Source organism: Rhinatrema bivittatum, chromosome 9 (assembly GCF_901001135.1).
Source record: "Rhinatrema bivittatum chromosome 9, aRhiBiv1.1, whole genome shotgun sequence".
NCBI classification, from domain to species: domain Eukaryota; kingdom Metazoa; phylum Chordata; class Amphibia; order Gymnophiona; family Rhinatrematidae; genus Rhinatrema; species Rhinatrema bivittatum.
The window spans coordinates 255,107,268-255,125,847 of NC_042623.1; the positions used below are offsets into that span (position 1 = coordinate 255,107,268).

The following is an 18,580-nucleotide window of genomic DNA, read 5'->3' on the forward strand; positions in this document are numbered from 1 at the left end:
GCTTTCTAAGGGAAACTAGTGAGGGCAGATTTACATTGAAGTTCTAATTGATTCCATGATTTCATCCAGCACGAATGTTATTGTCGCTAATAAATAGTGTGTATAGAGAAAGCCAGTGATATTTCAAGGTCTCCTTTAATCGGGATGACCAAAGGATTAGCTTATCAGAAGATCCTCTTGAGGTAGGGGTACTTATAATAAAAGAGCACTCTTTACTACTTATGCAAATAATCAGAAGAAAATTTAGGGAACACTGGTACATCTGGTAGTGCCTGCTAGGCAGTCTTGATCAAGTTATGCTAAAAGTCAGAAATATATGCTATTGTGTAGAGTAGATTTCAGACACTAAATTATAAGTTATCCACAGGAAAAGAGAATTTAGAGATTCACTGTTAAAAAAAACAAAGAACACAAGAGCTACTAAAATCTGCAAGCAGAAGCAGTAGAGTGAACGTGCCGCTGTTGCGCCAAAAAATGTGGGCAGATGTTGGCAATGTTTGGGCTGCTTCTGCTCACAGACTTTTAACATGTCTACTGCTCTTACAAAGATAACTGTCTTCCAACAAATCTCTTGTTTCTCCTTTTGGTTTTGTTTTTTCAGTTGCCCATTTTAGTGAGATTAAATCATTGTGTGTGATGGTGTGTTGATTCAAGCAAAGCTGATTGCTTTCGTTTGGAGTAGTATGTGAGAAACGAGCCAGATACGTGCATTTTTATTTTGCATAAAAATGTATTTAAAAAGTAATATAATTTGGACTTTGACCTACAATTATGCATAAGGTAATGAAGGCATGGCTTGCTGGGAGAGCCTAGTATGATGGTCATTAGAGTAATAAATTAATAGAGATGGTATTAAGCAATGAAAAGAAGAACAATTTGTTGTGTTTTTGATTAGTCTCCGCCTTTGTACGGCACCAAGCTGTTACAGGGTAATCCCTAACATATCCCATGCAGGACCGATGTGAAGTGACATGCTGAAATATAGCATAAGCCAGTGTGTTAAATTAGGAATATATACTTTCAAACATGAAAACTCCTTCTGCAGATAGTGAGCCTCTTGTTCTGATGTCTGGGCTCTTCCCCTCACGTTTCGACTCCTCCGTACATTTCATTATCATTTCACAAAAAAAGATGCACACATTTGAAAATTGCGAGCAACAGCACCATTCACAAGGCTTCCACCCTTAACAAACCTAGTGTACCTAAATGTAATCTGCTTTGGAGTGTCTTGAAAGGCAGAATATAGATAAAAGAAATTAAAGTGTAATAATAAAATAATTTATGATTAAAAAAAAGTGGATCCCGAAAGAGAATCCCAGCAAGGGTATAAAAGGAAAGAAAAGCCAAGCACGGAAATGACACAGGTTTTAGTTACAGGTGAAGGGGGCATTGGTGATTGCAAAAATCATCGCGGTGCAAAAATACACCTTCTTGTTCCCATTCGTACTACTGACAAAGGAACACAAAACTTTGAAAGGAAACTTATAGAAAATTATAGTGAAAGGGAAGGGAAATTTAAACAAAAAAACCCAAACAAACAGAAGATGCCCCCTTTTTGCCCATTCTTTCTTCTGTAAGCGTGGCAAGAGCTTTCCAACAAGGCTTTAATGTTCAGATCACATGTCTTCTGGCTGAGGGCTTAATGCACTCATGTAGGGTTTGAAAGGGTTACGTGTGTAATATACTGTATAATGTTATTTATAATGTTATCTGTTATAATGTAAGCCGCCCATGTGGCGACAGTTTTATTTCACTGTACACCGGTGTGATATGTATTTTATACAGGAACGTCGGTTTATAAAAACTAAAAATAAATAAAATAAATAAATAAATACGCGCGTAACCCTTTAAATCCCCTCTGCACGTGCCGAGCCTATTTTGCATAGGCTCAGCGGTGCGCGCAAGCCCCGGGATGCGTATATGTCCCGGGGCTTTGAAAAATGGGTGGGAAGGGGGCGGGGGTGTGGGCATGGGCGGGGCACTGGTCTGGGGGCGGGATCGAGGCCTCCGGCACAGTGGCCGTGCCGGAGGTTCGTGCAATATACGCCTGCCCAGAGGCAGTTCCCTCCGAGGCCGCTCTGATTTCAGAGTCCTCGGAGGGAACGGGGAAAGTCATCAGGGCTCCCCTAGGGCTCGGCGCACACAAGGTGCACCCCCTTGCATGCGCCGACCCCAGATTTTATAATATGCGCGCAACTGCTGAGTTGCGTGCACATATCTAAGCCCGCGCGTAGGTTTGAATATTTGGCTCCTTGCGAGCGCTGAGCCCAATGGGAACCCTGATGGCTTTCCCCGTTCCCTCCGCTCCCCCCCACCTTCCCCTCCCTTCCCCTATCTAACCTGCCCCCCCAGCCCTACCTAAATCCCCCCACCTTTATTTTTCTCTTTACGCCTGCCACTTGCTTGCGCCGGCCAGCTGCCGGCACGTGATCCCCCAGTATGGCCGCTGAGCCGGAGACCTTGGTCCCACCCCCGGACCGCCCCGGACTGCCATCCCGCCCACATCCCCGCCCCCTTCCTGCCTCTTTTTCAAAGCCCCGGGACATATGCGCGTCCCTGGGCTTGCATAGGCCCCGGGGCTTGCGTGCGTTGCCGGGCCTATGCAAAATAGGCTCGGCGCGTAACCCCCCCCCCCCCCCGTGTGTAAATCCAGGTGGATTTACGCACGCAGGGCTTTTAAAATCTACCCCATATGTTTTAAAATACACCAACCGTGCGCAAGTATGCTCCTAATTGTAAGAGGTTACTCAAGCACAGCTAGAGCGCATCTCTTCCATTGGACTTTGTCAGCTTTTATGCGTGTCTGTAGATGGATTTTAAAACATGTTTGCATGAGCGACATTCCCAGTTTTTCCAATTAGTCCACCAGTTTGCCCAGTTTATACTGTCTTCCAAACTCCTCTGGTTCATCCTGTATGTCTGCCAGTTCACCCAGACCCCTAACTCTGTCCTGTAAGCCCTAGAACTTGAGATGTACAGATTTGCTCATCTGGAGAAGCAGTAAAATTACGAGCTAACACGTACTGCGGTCTCCAGTTACGCGCGGAACTGTTGGCCCTGCCCTGGAATGCCCATGCTCTACTCATGCCCCTGCCCTCTTATATTTGACGCGCACAATGGTTTATATGCATGCACTTCGTGGCTTTTTTAAAACCGGCGTTGCTCGCGCACAGCCCACGTATGCGCGTAATGTGGGCATTTTTGCACGAGCAATGCTTTTAAAATCTACCTCTCCGCATATGGTGGGTCTTCAATGGATGCTAATGTTTGTCATGCAGATTCACTGCACACATCCTGAAACCCCAACCACAGAGGGGTCCCCAGGACTGGTGTGGGAAGCACCGCACTAAGGCCTTTCATTCTGGGTCACTGGAAAAGACCTTGATTAATCAGGCCTTTGATGACCAAACCGCAGGGGAAAAAAAAAAAAAAAAAGCAAGACTGACTAATTTCATTTTTTACAAAAAACTACTGCAGTTACTACAGATCTTTCCTTTTTTTGATTCAGTTCAAAGGGTCACTTACTTCTAGTCATTCATTTTATACATATGGTGAAGGTGCATGGGTTTTACTGTTGTGCCTGTAATTAAACTCCAGAAAAAGTGATATTTAATGAGACCATTATCATGTTCAAAGCAAGCGGGAGGAGGGAGAAGACTGCTTCCATTTATCTCGTGTTTCCAACTGCCTTTCCTGGGGATTCTGGGCCATTCTTTATTTAAAGTATACCAATGCTCACTTTCATTGCAGAGGATACCGGTCCATCCCGCCGGGCAGGTGCATCCACTTTTTTCGCTGTTGCATTTACCCCCATTCACACAGTCATCGCAGGTTGCACTGCAGTCCTTTCCAAAGCTGTTATTCAGGCAAACTAAATAAAACAATGAAAGAGTCTGCAATTAATGAGACAAAAAAACAGAGAATATGGCAGCAAGCAAGGACCAGAAGGAACATCTAATCTGCCCAATTTATTTCCTTGTGCATTGCTATAGATCCCCACATATCTTTTTCCCTTCGTTTCTTCACAACTAGAGATCCTCTGTGCTTATCCCAGGCTTTCCATTACTGTTATTGACTCCGCTGCCTCCCCTCGGTGTCCCATGCATCCACCAATATTTTCTGATCTGATTCCATCCCCTTGGAGCCTTAAATCATGACCACTTGTTCCATTGTGCATTGTTTATACCTTTGAGGTTTTTGAAGATCTCTACCATATCTCCCCTTTCTCTCCTCTCTTCTAGGGTCTACATATTTTTGGCCCAGTAGCTTCTCCCTGCTTCCAACCTTTTTTGGGCAACATCCAGCAACTATCCAGCATTTTCCTCTTAATATCTTCTCCAGTTCCATCCAGCTATCACAAGAAACAGCCTTTGGTCAGGAGCTTCTTCCAAATCATGGCTAATGTGGACCCTAAACCTGGTATTATCACCTCTATTTTGTTTTGCTACAGTTTATGCCTCTGCCTATGCACCTTAGCATTTTTTCAAGTCTGGCTACTGCTTTTGTCCTAACTGTTTAACTACCTACAGATCATCAGATAAGATCACCTCAAGGTTTCTTGGTGGTCAACATATCTCACCCTACACCTTTCCTCATGTATTGCTGCTTCCTTAGATTTCTGTACCATATATATATAACGTAGTATGGTACAATCTATCAGGGGCCATTCATGACCTTCCACATTGCTTTCACTGCCCAGAGAAGGTATCTAACATAAAAAGCTTTTACTAAAGCTAGTCTCCCTGACATTAGATATTGACTAACAACCTGCGCATACACTTCCTTGTAATTACAATTCTCTACAAAAATATTTTCACTTTTATTCCTGCCACATTAAATTTGCCTGCCTCTTAAAAGTAGGTGTTACCTCTGTTTTTATCATGATGCCAACTGGTCATACTAGTCTACAATAATAAAGCGTGCGTGATTCTACAAGGGCATAATAATGCAGATTTTACCAACGAATACAATTTTGCAACATTTTTCCACATTCTGTATCTGGGAGAGCGTGACCTCTCTTACCAACTTTATGCAGTAGGGTGTATTCTCCTCGAACCGTTTCAAATCCCTCCTCATCATCGATGTCATCATAGAAACGGCACAGGGTAGCCGCATAATGAAGGAGCTGAGGCGGCCTTCTGAAGAGAAGTTCTGGGAGTCTAGCGACCTCCGCTTCTTCCACCTCTTCCCCCAGCTCCTCATCATCTAAAGCTAAAACCAGACAGGAAGCATTTCCTGTAATGTCCTAGATAGTGAACATTTTCCCTTTGGGCTCATGTTTCTTTTTAAAAGAGCCTTCCAATTCACAGATATTCTTCTGAAGTTTAAACATATTAAATTACCTTTTGTTCATACCTGAGAATACATTTAGGTAGCTTTAGGATCTCACTTATGTAAATAATGAATTAGAATCTATCAAAGAGGTGACTGTCCCATCTTTTATGGGATTAGACATCGGTTTTCAGCAAAGTTCCAGTGATAGGGCTTCTAATAGAGAAGGTAATTTTTCAAAGATACATTTCGATTGGTAAAGCAGTGCTTTGCCCGGGAAGATGTTCTTTAATAAAATGATCCTTCCGATATGCTGATAAGAGTACGTGCATAAGACCCGTAATGTGTGCTCTTTTACCTTCATTCAGGGGAAACGCTCCGAGGATGGGGAGGGTGGGGGGGGGGTCTGCGTGTGATTTTTATTTACATACATATGCCATGATTTTAAAATGTATGAAGGTAAATTTTCAGGGCATAACTATTCTCAAAGAGCAGATGTAACTGTGTGCGGTTGGCTTTGCCAGGGAAATGGAAGAGACCATATCACCCCTATCCTCAAAAACCTACACTGGCTTCCCATCAACTACAGAATCCTGTTTAAGAACTTGACCATTATCCACAAAACCATCTACCTTCAATCTTCACTCCAACTCAAAATTCCTCACTCCTCTGCGAGACCAATCAGATCGGCATATAAAGGATCACTTCACGAACCCCCCACGAAATCCTCACCACCCCTCCATTAGGAAACGTGCACTGTCCACTGCCGGACCCGCCCAATGGAATTCATTACCACCAGAGCTCCGACAGGAACAATGCCCTTTCACCTTCAGAAAGAAATTGAAAACATGGCTTTTCAAACTTGCCTTCCCCCTAACCAATTTCATAATCTCCTGTCAGACTTACTCTGTTCCACTATAATCTCAGGAACTCTAGCTGCCCTCTTGCTCCAACCTATTATCAGGCAAGCCACCCCGATAAATTTGCAGCCCCTCCCCCCTTCACACTCTCCCTTGGTCTCCCCCCCCCCCAGCCTGACTACCAACCCGTCCCTTCCAACCCTTAACACCTCCAACGTTTTTACGTCAATCCCGTATAGATTTACTCACCCCTGAAGAACTAAGTGCTTGTTTGATTTCCGACATGGTAACTCGCCAAGTTAAGTTTATAAACTACTTATTGTTTACACTATAGTAACACTATGTTAGCTAATTCTTCCTTGCTCTCTTGTCCTGAATTACAGTATCCTGTTTTTTGTAACTTCCACCTATACTTTTGGTTACCCCATGTTCTGCTGTAAACCGGTACGATAAGATATTGATCTTGAGCATCGGTATATTAAAAGATTCAAAAGAAAGAAAGAAAGAAAGAAAGTTTTTCAGGTAACTTTCCTACTCACCGACTGACCAGATATCAATCTCTTCTCTGCTATCTTTCTCTCTATCATGCTAAAACAAGGTGACTCACCTTTCCAAAAAGAGCTCAGGAAAGTTTGGGTTCTAAAATAACGAAATGATCTTACAGTGGGATATCCATGGGGAAGCCAATCTTCAAAGCTGTTTACCCAGGTACACCTCTCCGAAAATTACCCTCACTCAGTCTATACCTTGGATGATTTATACTGAAAGCAGGGTAGGGGCTGTGGTGGTGTCTTTAGATCTTCCAGCCTCCTTCAATAGAGCCGACCATAGTTTTTTGGTCAAACATTTGGAATTTTTGGGAATTGGGGGAGGAAGGAAACGTGTTAAAATGGTTTACTTCTCATTTTCGTACAAAAGATCTCAGCAATTAATTCTTGAGAGTGTCTTTCTGATTCCTGGGAATTAATCTGCAGTGTCTCGCAAGGTTTTATCTTGTCACTGTATTTGTTGAAAGTTTTTATGGCCTCACTCTCAGGGTGATTCAGTAAAGTCCGCGGGAGAGTGGGAGAATGCCCGCTTTCCCGGCGCGCGCACAGGCCACTCGCCTGTGTGCGCGATACAGTATTTAAATGAGGCCCAGTGGTAGAAACGAGCAAAAGGAGGTGCTAGGGACACTAGCGCATCCATAGCACCTCCTTTTTGACAGGAACCCCGGCTGTCAGCGGGTTTGACAGCCGACGCTCAATTTTGCTGGCGTCGGTTCTCGAGCCCACTGGCAGCCACGCTCAATTTTGCTGGTGTCCGGTGTCCGGTTTTGCATGTTGAGGGCGCTATTAGGTTCGGCGGGTTGGACACGCGTTTTCCGCGTGTCCGGACCCCTGCTGGACCACCAGGGGCTTTTGGCAAGTCTTGGGGGACCCTCCTGACCCCCACAAGACTTGCCAAAAGTCCAGCGGGGGTCCGGGAGCGACCTCCTGCACTCGGACCGTCGGCTGCCAGTATTCAAAATGGCACCGATAGCCTTTGCCCTTACTATGTCACAGGGGCTACCGGTGCCATTGGTCAGCCCCTGTCACATGGTAGGAGCACAAGATGGCGCCGGCCATCCAGTGCTCCTACCATGTGACAGGATCTGGCCAATGGCACGGATACCCTGTCACATGGTAAGGGCAAAGGGCCATTGGCGCCATTTTGATTAGTGGCAGCCGACGGCTTGGGAGCGGGAGGACGGCCCGGAGCGGGAGATTGCTCCTAGGACCCCCACTGGACCACCAGGTACCTGTAAAATTTTTTGGGGGGGTCGGGAGGGTGGGGGAAGCTAAGGGGTTAGCTTTAAAGGGTCGGGGTGGGTTTTTTGTTTATCGGCTGGGGCGCAGCCGATAAAACTGCGATCGGGCCCGATGGAAAAAACCCCACATGTGAATCGGAACCGGAATCCGAACCGATTCCAGTTCCGATTCACATCTCTACTATCCATCTTACATAAAATTATATATGAAAAACAAGAAAATTGGCTAAGCCCCTCTATAAAACTGCATACCCCAAACAGAAACCTTAGATCAGCAAATAAGGAACTTCTAAAAACACTACCAACGCATTCAAATCAACTCACCTCAACCCAAAAGAGAGCAATCTCCCTTGGTAGCCCAAAACTCTGGAACTCCCTCCCAACTGAACTCAGAACTCAAGAAAACCTAAAAACCTTCAAAAAAGATCTAAAAACATGGTTGTTCAACAAAGCATACCAACTCACCCAATGAACAACACAACAACATCGCCCTCCAATCCAACCTGAAGAATAAATGAAATTCATCATAACTATGTATTATAAATAAGAAGTGAAACATAAAACTGAACAGTAACCTTGCATATGATACCCCTATGTTTAACAACAGTTTGAACCTTTTGAAACCCTGTTTAACCCCCCTTATCCCTGTAACCTTGTATTTTGTAAACCGTTATGATGGTGTTATTTTGACGAATCCGAATGACGGTATATAAAACTTGTTAAATAAAAAAAAACAAAACCTCTCTCTAATTGCGGCTCCTCCCGTTCACCTTGGACTGATGGCCGCCGCGGTGTCTGTTTGCCGAACTCTCTGGTGTCCCCGGACCGGCTTTGGTGTTGCCTCCCACCATGCTCCTTCAAGGTACCTCTAGGGCGTGCTCACGTATGCCGCCCTCATCTTTATTTCCACGTTGGCGTGAACCTCAGGAGCGTCCCCCTGTTCTGACGTCACGACTCCAGGGTATATCTGCCTACTACATTTGCTAGCTCATTGAGTTAGCAACAGGATTCATACGGATGGGATTCGCTCTCCGTTCCTAAGCTACCTCTGCCACTCCAGCTCTAACTAGAACTCTTACTACCCTTCGGGGTCACTAACGGGGTACCCACTCCTCGGGGGCCTCTCTGCTTCTTTCAGGTGTTATCAGGAAACCGGTACTCGCTTTTCGAGGGCCCTTGTTCCCTGTGTCGCTGCCTGCAACTTCTACCTTCTACTTGGAAAAACTAACTACAGTCACCATCTGTGAGTACAGAAACATCTCTCTCTCTACAGTACTGCTTCGCCAGAATCTGGTACTCGCTCCTTGAGGGCCTGCCCTCTGATCTGGTGCCAGACCTCTCGTCTAGTGGAGTCTCTGTGGGTCCAACAGGGGTCCCGGAGCGACCTGCCGTCCGACGCCAGGCCAGGACTCAAAATGGCGCCGATAGCCTTTGCCCATACTATGTCACAGGGGCTACCAGTGCCATTGGTCAGCCCGTCACATGGTAGGAGCACAAGATGGCGCCGATGGCCATGTGACAGGGGCTGACCAATGGCACCGGTAGCCCCTGTGACAAAGGCTATCGGCGCCATGATGAAACTAGCACCGAGGGTCTGAGTGAGTTCCTGGACCCCACCGCTGGACCACCAGGGAGTTTTGGTGAGTCTTGGGGGGGGGGTCAGGAGGGTGGGGGGGGGGGTTTAAATTTTTATTTAGGCTGAATTAAACAGAAATCTGTTTAATACGTGGGGAGTCGCGATGCGTTTCGCCTCCCCATGTATTTAAACAGATAGCAAAAAATAAGTTGCGGATTACAAATATGTGGAAAACGGATGCACACCTCTATAACGCTACAGATTCTCGCTGCTCTAAGGGATCAGGTACTCGCTCCTTGAAGGCCTGCTCTCCCTGTCTCGGAGCTCTCCTATTCTACTTGGGACTCTGAATGCTAATTCTACTGTGTGCTCATAACTCTCAGTCTCTTTCCACTACAGCACTGCTTACAGAGGATCCGTTTCCAGTGCTCTGTGAGAGACGCGCCCAGCCGGGCTCTACAACCTCTACTCACTACTGCCACCTCTGGTGGCTCCATATACTGTTTAATAAAAGATTCAAATTTGTGTTTGTCTGTTCGCAGTTTAGCCTGACACTGTGGTCCCTCACGGGACTGTCCCCCGTGGGCGTGGTCAGCTGCCACAGTGTCCAAGGATCCATCCAAACACCACTGGTGCGATGCAAAATAAAGCAGATCATTACTGAGCAATCTTGTGAAAACGGTCGTGCGAAAAGGCTTTGCCAGGTCCATTTTTGCAAAAAAAGCCCAAAAACCCCCAGCATTTCAAAAAGGTGCAGTTATTTTTTTGTTGCTATGTCTTGTGAACTGGCAATCCATCACCCGTTCTTTACTTCCCTTAATAACAACTCCCTGGTGGTGCTAGTGGCTACCCTACCCCAATCTTGAACCTCTATGAAAGTCAGCCAGACACTTACCTGACTGACTTTGTTGATGCGCCTGTGCATATATCCAGCTAGGACAAACTTGGCCAGATAAGTTTATCTGGTTAACTTTAGGACTGCTCTTTGGCCATCCTAATGTTACTCTGCCCTGTAACCTAGATAACATTAACAATCGGTATTTATCCATCTTACTTAATCGGAGAGAGGTTCCACCTGCCCCGAGCTAGCCAGATAATTATTTAGCCAAACAGTTATCTGGCTATCTCACGGGCTGATCAGCATGGAAGGATTTCCAGTCCCTGCCATTTGTTCTGTAAAACAGACAGTGGCCTGAATGAGAAAGTTCAGATTGCAATACGGGCCCAGTTCAAGTGGACTGGGAGGGGAAAACCAGATATAACCCCAAGCTAAAAGCTCATTCGCATTTCAACATACTTTTGGGCCTTCCTTAGTTTAATTATATCAGCTTTTTTTTTTTTTTTTTTAAATCGAGAAATGACAGTGAAATATTTTAGATGCATTGAGATATTGTATTTTCCGCACCTCATTAACCGCAGCGAGTATCAAAACCATTTACCATCACAGCTGCAGCCATTGATGCCGAGTCGGAACCCTGCTTTGCAAGTGCACTCATAGCCTCCTGCATGGTTGGAGCAAAACTGGGAACAGCAGGCTGCTCCCAGCTCGCATTCATCATGGTCTGATGGAGAAGGAAAATCTCATTACTCTTTGAAGAAGGAAGTCAGTAATATACCATTTGGTCACTGGGCACAGACAAACTGCTCTCCCCAAGCATATACTGAATTTAAATTAATAGCCTGTTTAATTGAAGCACTCTAAATTCATTTTAGCATTTCAAGATGAGAAGCCAAATGGGAGCAATGCATACAGAAGGGTGATGAGATATTCCTGTTGTCTTGGTGTTGCTGTTTTGAATGTCACAGGTCAGCGTCTGCCAGCAAAGCACGATGATCATTTTATTTACAAAGGACATGGCAAAAAAACCCCCCAAAAAACAAAATGCTAACTATGCACCGCTTTTCTCCACAATTTGCTTCCAATTTTTAAAGTAGATGCTGAAAATGCATTTGAAAGGGGATTTAGGTTCCCCTTTGAAATATATGCAATTTTGAAAATTCCATATAATCTTATTTAAATTACCATAGAGGTGTGTTAGGTAGCCCAGGATACTATTCTTATGTATCAGGGCCTTGACTAAGGTTTATGCTTCTCCCAGAGGAGGACATATTGGGATTGCCAGAGAAGTGTGTGGACTGAATCATTTGCTATAGTGTTCCCTTCTAGGAGAAGCCACAATGGTGTAGTTCAGGGTGCTGTCAGTGAAGTCCAAAAATATTTTATAGTTGAAAGAAGAGAAACCCAGTTTCCCATTGTTCTGAAGTAAGTTTGGAGTTTGGGGAAAGGGGAAAGCTGCCTGCTGTCCCTAATACAGAGTCCTTTAGAGAGTATGGAGGGCCATGCAGAAAAGTCCCTATTATGGTGCTTCTGAAATTTTATTGAAAGGGATATGCACACTCAGGTTGTTTTTTTTTTTTGTTTGTTTTCTATTCGTTAATTTGTTTTTCAAAGGGGAGGTTTTGTTTTTAATTTTTGAAGTTTTCATATTCATTTTTTTAATTTTCAGAAAATTGTGTGCACCATTTGCAGAAAACAAAAAAAAGCATTACAAGTGTTGTGTTTTGCCCATCATTTTCAGTTCATTTGAAATGAAACAAAAATGGGCTCATTCATCCCATTCATTTCAAATGAATGCCCATTCTTACTTTACTATTAGTAGCTGTTCCCGGGGGGGATCCAGCAGTGGAGAGCATCCATGCTCTGAGGGCAGTACTTCTCTCACCCTGGGTTTTGTCCTATGGGGAAAAGATGACCCTGACCTGAGATCTGTGTATGAAGGAATGAGAGGTGCCTGTCCAGAGGTGGAGAGAAGGGAGAAAAGGAGAGAACTGCCAATCCTGTGCTCTGATCAAGGGGGTCCAGATGAGTCTGCAGGAGAGAAGGAGAAACGTGTGCAGGTGAAAGATTCTAGTCTATGGAGAATCAGGTGCCAAAAGGGAGTCAGGAAGCCTGGCATCTGTTCAAGGGAGACAAACACCAGGAAAAGGAGAGGGAATCCCAGGCGGGACTATTAGCAAGGATTAGAAATTCCTTGTGAAATCTCAGTACCTGGTGGAAAATGTTTTCCTGCTTAAAGACTGTAGCTTGCAATTTTCTAATTTGAACTGTTTGGTAAAGACTTTTATTTTGTACTTCCACTATTTTGTGTCAAATGTCTCCATGTTATATGCCATCTAAACACCTGGGGCCCTGAAGTTAATGTTTCCCCCACTGGAGGATCCATGCCAAGGTTCTGCAGGACAGTCGAGACTAGACCCTGGTATTGAGTGTGTCACCAAGCATAGAGATATCCAGCGCAGATTTTATGGATGATATAGGCATTCTATGTATACTAATTGCTAACTCACCATGAGACATTTAAATTATGCACTTTTATTTAAAAATTCCATTTACTTTACTTTTTTTTTTAACAATTCTAATCATGGCAGGACAGTTATAACACTGAAATGCATAATTTTCTTCTAATGAAGCCTTTTGGGTGTTGGTCATTGACAACATACTGATTGAAAGCACAAGTGGGCAAGGGCTATTAGTCTACTTTTGGAGAATTAAGTACAACTATCTCCGTTCATTTTGTCAAAGTTTGGAAAATAACTCAATACTTTGACCTGAGTTTTGTATCTGAAGTGCAAATAGCAATCAAATTGCCCATCTTATAGCTCTCATGTGATTCTGAGCCATAAACTAGGCAATTAGCTGTCTAAGGGGTAGCTTGTCCATGCTGAATTAGCAAATTCTTTGGAAAAGATAATGAGATGAGGAGCCAAAGGTGCACAGTAAAGGTCAATATCCCAATTAGCCAAATATGAAAATATAAAAAAGAAAAAAAAAGGAATTGATCAGCATGTGTTACAGGTTGCTATGAAATTGATTAATGACCATTTTAAAGATGAGTGTTCCTTTTATTACAAATGTCAGGTGCATTGTGCTGAACTAGCTTTAGATGGTATCTGAAGGTTATACTAAATACTTAAAGCTATTTGCCAGAAAATTCCTTGCCATGCCTTCAGGTTCACATTTAGCTAATGGCAGCAGAGCTGGGATTTTCCATACAGGCTCATGGGATGTTCTTTTGGCCATCAGAGCAGGAGTGTTGGGCCTCATCACCGAGGCAAACGTGTGCAATAAATAATAACGACCGAGCTCCATCTCCATTCAGAGCAATAATCCATGCATAATGTGCCAAGCAGAAAATCTCATGTGCTCCCATTGGACACTGCATAAGAGAGGCACTGTAAATGTGCAGGGTGCACTCACATCTCATTGCTGCAGGCAGATTTTCAACGAAGTGCCAGATGAGTTATCTGTGATAAAACATCCTTATTCAATTTTTTTTTTTCAAAACACTTAACTTATTCTTCACCATAGCAACACATTAGAGAAAAGTCTTCTTCTCCCTGAAAATGGGTGATGGGAGAAGCTGCCATACCTAATGAGCCATTTGCAGAAACCTCTCCCCAGTGAATGAAGAATGAGAAAAAAAAAAAGCGCCACTGTCTGTGGGGCTACCATTATGCATCTTTTTTTTTAATTTATGACACACATAAATATTAGTTTTTAAAGCTGCACAACGGATTCCTAATCTTGAGGTTGCCTTGATGGGAGCACAGCTGTCAGACTGCTTTTGTAATGCCATCGACTACCGTGAAAGCATCTCTCTTGAGCCATTGCCTTGGCTGAAATCTATCACAGCCAATTGTTCAGAAATGATTTACTACATCACTGCTTTCTGGATCCAGAGCAGTGCTTAAAGTTTTAAAAGCACACACACAAACTTTATCTAACGATGCCTGGATGTTTATTCATCACTTCTTGGAACTTTGCTCCTCCAGACTTCCAGCTTCCAGAGATGTGCTGTGAATAAACAGATTCTGACTTTCCTTATTATCTGGAAGCAAATATATTGGAACTGGCTGCTTCAAAATGGAGTTCTGCAACCTCATTATTCATTATTCGGGGCACATTTGTGCTGTAGAGCTTGTTAGCTTGATGCCCAAAGTATTATTAGTATTATTTTTCTACAAAACATTATGGTTTTCACATGCATTAAAGATCTGGAAATAAATTAATGCACTCTTTACTTCAGATTAGCATGTCATTAATTCCACTGACATTCCATTGCATTAATAAAAGGCAAATATATATAAAACTATGTGACATATCTTCAAGATCATTTTACAACAGTGCACTTAGAGTTAACGCCTGCTGGCATACACTCACATATTTACCCCTGCTTCTTAGGAGCTATCAAGGTGTGCGATTAGATTTTCCCCTCATAGGGGCTGATGCTACAACATGCGCACAGGTTTACCCCACGGTTGGACGTGCGTTTTGGACGTGCTAGACTAGCACCCAATGCAATAAGGTAAGCGCGTCCAAAACACACGCCCAAACAAATGAATAGCCGATAGAACCGATCACATGAAAATTGCATGTAGATGAGGCTATTAGCTATTACCCCCTGATGCAAAAAATCGTTGGGTGCCACTTTTTAATGCGGCAAATTTAACTCCATCCCTGGATGTGGCATAAAGTCAAGCCAGGAGTCAAGGGTTCATGAGAAATTTAAAAATACGGTCCTCTGTGGTTCCTCCTGCTTAGTATCGTTATGACACATTTACAGCTTGCAGTGTTAAAAAATAAATGTATATTGGCTTGATTTAAGAAACAAAAAAAAAAGAAAAATCTTCTATAATCACAGTTTAGACACCCATAGCAAGGGGTGCTTAGCTATTGGCGTCTTCAGCAACGTCAGCAAAATCGGCCAGAAGCAGCGGGATAAAAAATGGATGCTTGTATTCGGCGCCCGTTGCAATTGTGGGTGCCCGATGCATTTGAGCACTAGGAACACACAATTCTTTATGCAGCCCCTTATTTAAATACTGCATCGAGTACCACGGGGATGTGGTTGCGTGCTCGCTAGGAAAATGGGCACTTGTGTTCGATGTGCATCATATTGCATCGGCCCCATACTTTGGGAAAACAGAGTGTGCACATAAATACTATCACCACCTAAAATCTGGCTCCTCCACGCCAGGAATCGCTTACCAGTGCATGTAAAAGTACATGCAGAATCGCTTAGGCACATGTACTTTTACAAGCAGAAACCCAATTTTGTTAAACCCATTTACGTGCATAAATCTATATTTTATGTGCATAAATGCTTTTGAAAATCAGGCCCTTTATTGATGAGGTCGTGCAGTTTTCACAAACTTGCCTGAAGTAAATGTCCATAATATTGTTTCTACTAAAGTTGTTTTAGTATTTGATATGGTTTACCGATGCAAGATTTTCCATTTGATCCAAGTTGGAATCCATTGTTACAAGAGCACAGTGGGCCAGTGGTCGTATGCTCACAGTGATGAGAACATCCGCCATTACTTTCTTCACAGCTATTGACAATTTCCATCTCTAGGAGTTCAAATTGACAATCACCTAAACCTGAAAGCTAACATCAACAAAACCACCAGAGACTGCTTTTATAAGCTCCAAGTGCTGAAAAGAATACGACCCCTCTTCCACACACATGATTTCAGAACAATCCTACAATCAATCATTTTCGCAAAGCTGGACTATTGTAACACCATCATGCTTGGTCTCCCTTCATCACACACCAAACCATTACAAATGGTCCAAAACGCCTCCGCCCGTATACTCACCAATACCAGGAGAAGAGAACACATAACACCTATCTTGATGGACCTCCATTGGCTGCCCATCCATTTCAGAATAATCTACAAGGCCATTCTCACCATTTTCAAAAACATCCATCAATTAGCCCCAATAGATCTTCATATCCCCCTCAGATTACACCATTCCACAAGACCGACAAGAGACGCTTACAAAGGATCACTTCATGTACCTCCAGCCAAGACTACCAGACACATCACGCTCAGAGATCGGGCATTCTCCACAGCCGGTCCAACATTATGGAACTCTATTCCCCCGGATCTTAGAATGGAACCCAACATCTCAACATTCAAGAAAAGACTCAAGACGTGGCTGTTCACGCAGGCCTTTCCTAACTCCAATTCCATCTAACTTCCTTCTTTCAACACGCTCCGCTAGCATTAGCGTTAATAGCCACCTCTTACAATGTTATTTATACTTATATATAACTATCTGACTTTCATTTCCCTTCTCATTCCAAGTTATTGTTTTCCTTGTTATTTGTAACTGCTTTTCTGCACTATTGTTTAAATGGTAAAGTTTATTATAATTACACCCCTGTTTCTTGTGAACCAGCATGATGGGACCACCGTCTTGAATGTTGGTATATAAAAAAGTTAAATAAATAAATAAAAAATATACCTAATGAGAAATAATAAACAGTATGAGTAACCAAACCACCATGTCATTTGAGCATGTTGCTTTTAGTTTCAAGCTACTTTGTGATCACAGTAGATAATCACGAAATGACAGCAGATAAAGATGAATTGGTCCTTCCAATCTGCCCTTCACAAGAATAAAGTTACCTTGTATGCTGGATCTGGTAAACTCAGTTTAATTTTCAGTGGACAGGTATCCACAAGACCTACTGTAAATCTCCACCACAATTCAACTGTCATTATTCCGTGCAGAATGGTTAAAGACTGATAGGTGAGAACAATAGACTTCCTTCTTATCTCTGGACCACATCAGCTTCTCTCTAGCTATGATGAAAAGGAAAATCTGATGCTTGAACGGTGGATTCTCTCCTTCCTTGGCTTTTTGGCATGTGACTGAGAACCTTACAATATGGAGGCTTAAAACCTTGCTTCCCAACCCCACTGGAAATACAAAATCATTTGAACACTGGCTACACCGGGAAGATTACACTTTCCATTAACACCGTTTCCCCCTCTCCCCCAAATAAATAAATAAATGCCTAGACCAGGTGGGGCAGTGTGGTGGTTTGCACCAACAGGACACTGAACTTTCTGTTCTTGACAAGCCCATTCTACTTGTTAATTAAAAATCATATTTAATTTATGAACATTTTTTTATTTCGCCTTTCCCCCGAAGTTACATGAACAGGGGCATTTCTCGGTCTTTGCTAGGAGGCATTCCATTAGCCATTTTGGTCCTGGAGAAAACCAGAGTTCTTGGCAGCTCAAGAAACCTTATACTTGGCTCAACAGAAGCCCAACCCAAAGATGCTATTGGCTCACGAGCTCTCAAGACCACTCCGGCCCCTCCTCCGCAGGTGACACGTGGAGCCAATAAAAGGCCTCAGAAGACACAAAGAATCCTATGCGTTGGTAAAATCTTCAGGGTTTCAAGTCGGATGGTACAGTTTAGGGACAAATATATTTGGAACACAGAGATCCCAATGTGCCTGTCAGTGGATGGATATGTGCATTTATAACAGGAACCACATCTTGGAATGAAGGCAAGACAGGTTTCTCTGTTAGACTGCAGTATTTTTCTCATGGCCCAACATTTCATGTGTTACGGAGAAACTGTCACTTACGGTAGCAGTGCTTGCCATCAGCTCCTAGTTCAAAGCCGAGATTGCAGACACAGGTAAAGGATCCCAGGGTATTCACGCAACCGTGAGCACATTCTGCAATGTCTTCTTTACATTCATTAAAGTCTGCAAAGATATATCTGTGTCAGCCACACTTCAGCTTTGTTACTCTTCTGTGCATTTATAAGATATATCTGTGTCAGCCACACTACAGCTTTGTTACTCTTCTGTGCATTTATAAGATATATCTGTGTCAGCCACACTACAGCTTTGTTACTCTTCTGTGCATTTATACAATATTTTTGGCTTCAAGATCCAATCGTTAGGAGACAAGCCAACAAGCACAGGAATTTCCACATTCAAAACCCAGAGGCATAAACATAGAAAGAGGAACAATGGAAAAGTAAAAAAAAAAAAAAAAAAAAAAATCCATTTAATCCAAAATCTGCACTACTGAAAAAAACAACCAGAAAAAAAAGTTGCCATCATACTATAATATGTCATTTCAGCAATTAGTTTCACTGTAAAATTTCATTTTGAATGAACTTGAAAAGAGGAAAAGATTGGACAGCTTGAAACCATCTGTGGCAGCTGGAGCACTGGGTATTATGAGGCATGAACAGACTATCTCCAC

At 43.2% G+C, this 18,580-nt stretch overlaps 1 protein-coding gene across 1 annotated transcript in view; it reads right to left on the reverse strand.

Annotated features, from left to right (window-relative positions):
- The window catches only part of LOC115099640 (multiple epidermal growth factor-like domains protein 6), a 472,995-nt gene that overhangs the window by 97,637 nt on the left and 356,778 nt on the right, over positions 1-18,580 (reverse strand). Inside the window, 3 exon segments of the mRNA XM_029617371.1 lie at positions 3,740-3,871; positions 5,023-5,211; positions 17,950-18,072. Of these exon segments, the coding sequence (XP_029473231.1) occupies positions 3,740-3,871; positions 5,023-5,211; positions 17,950-18,072 (444 nt within the window).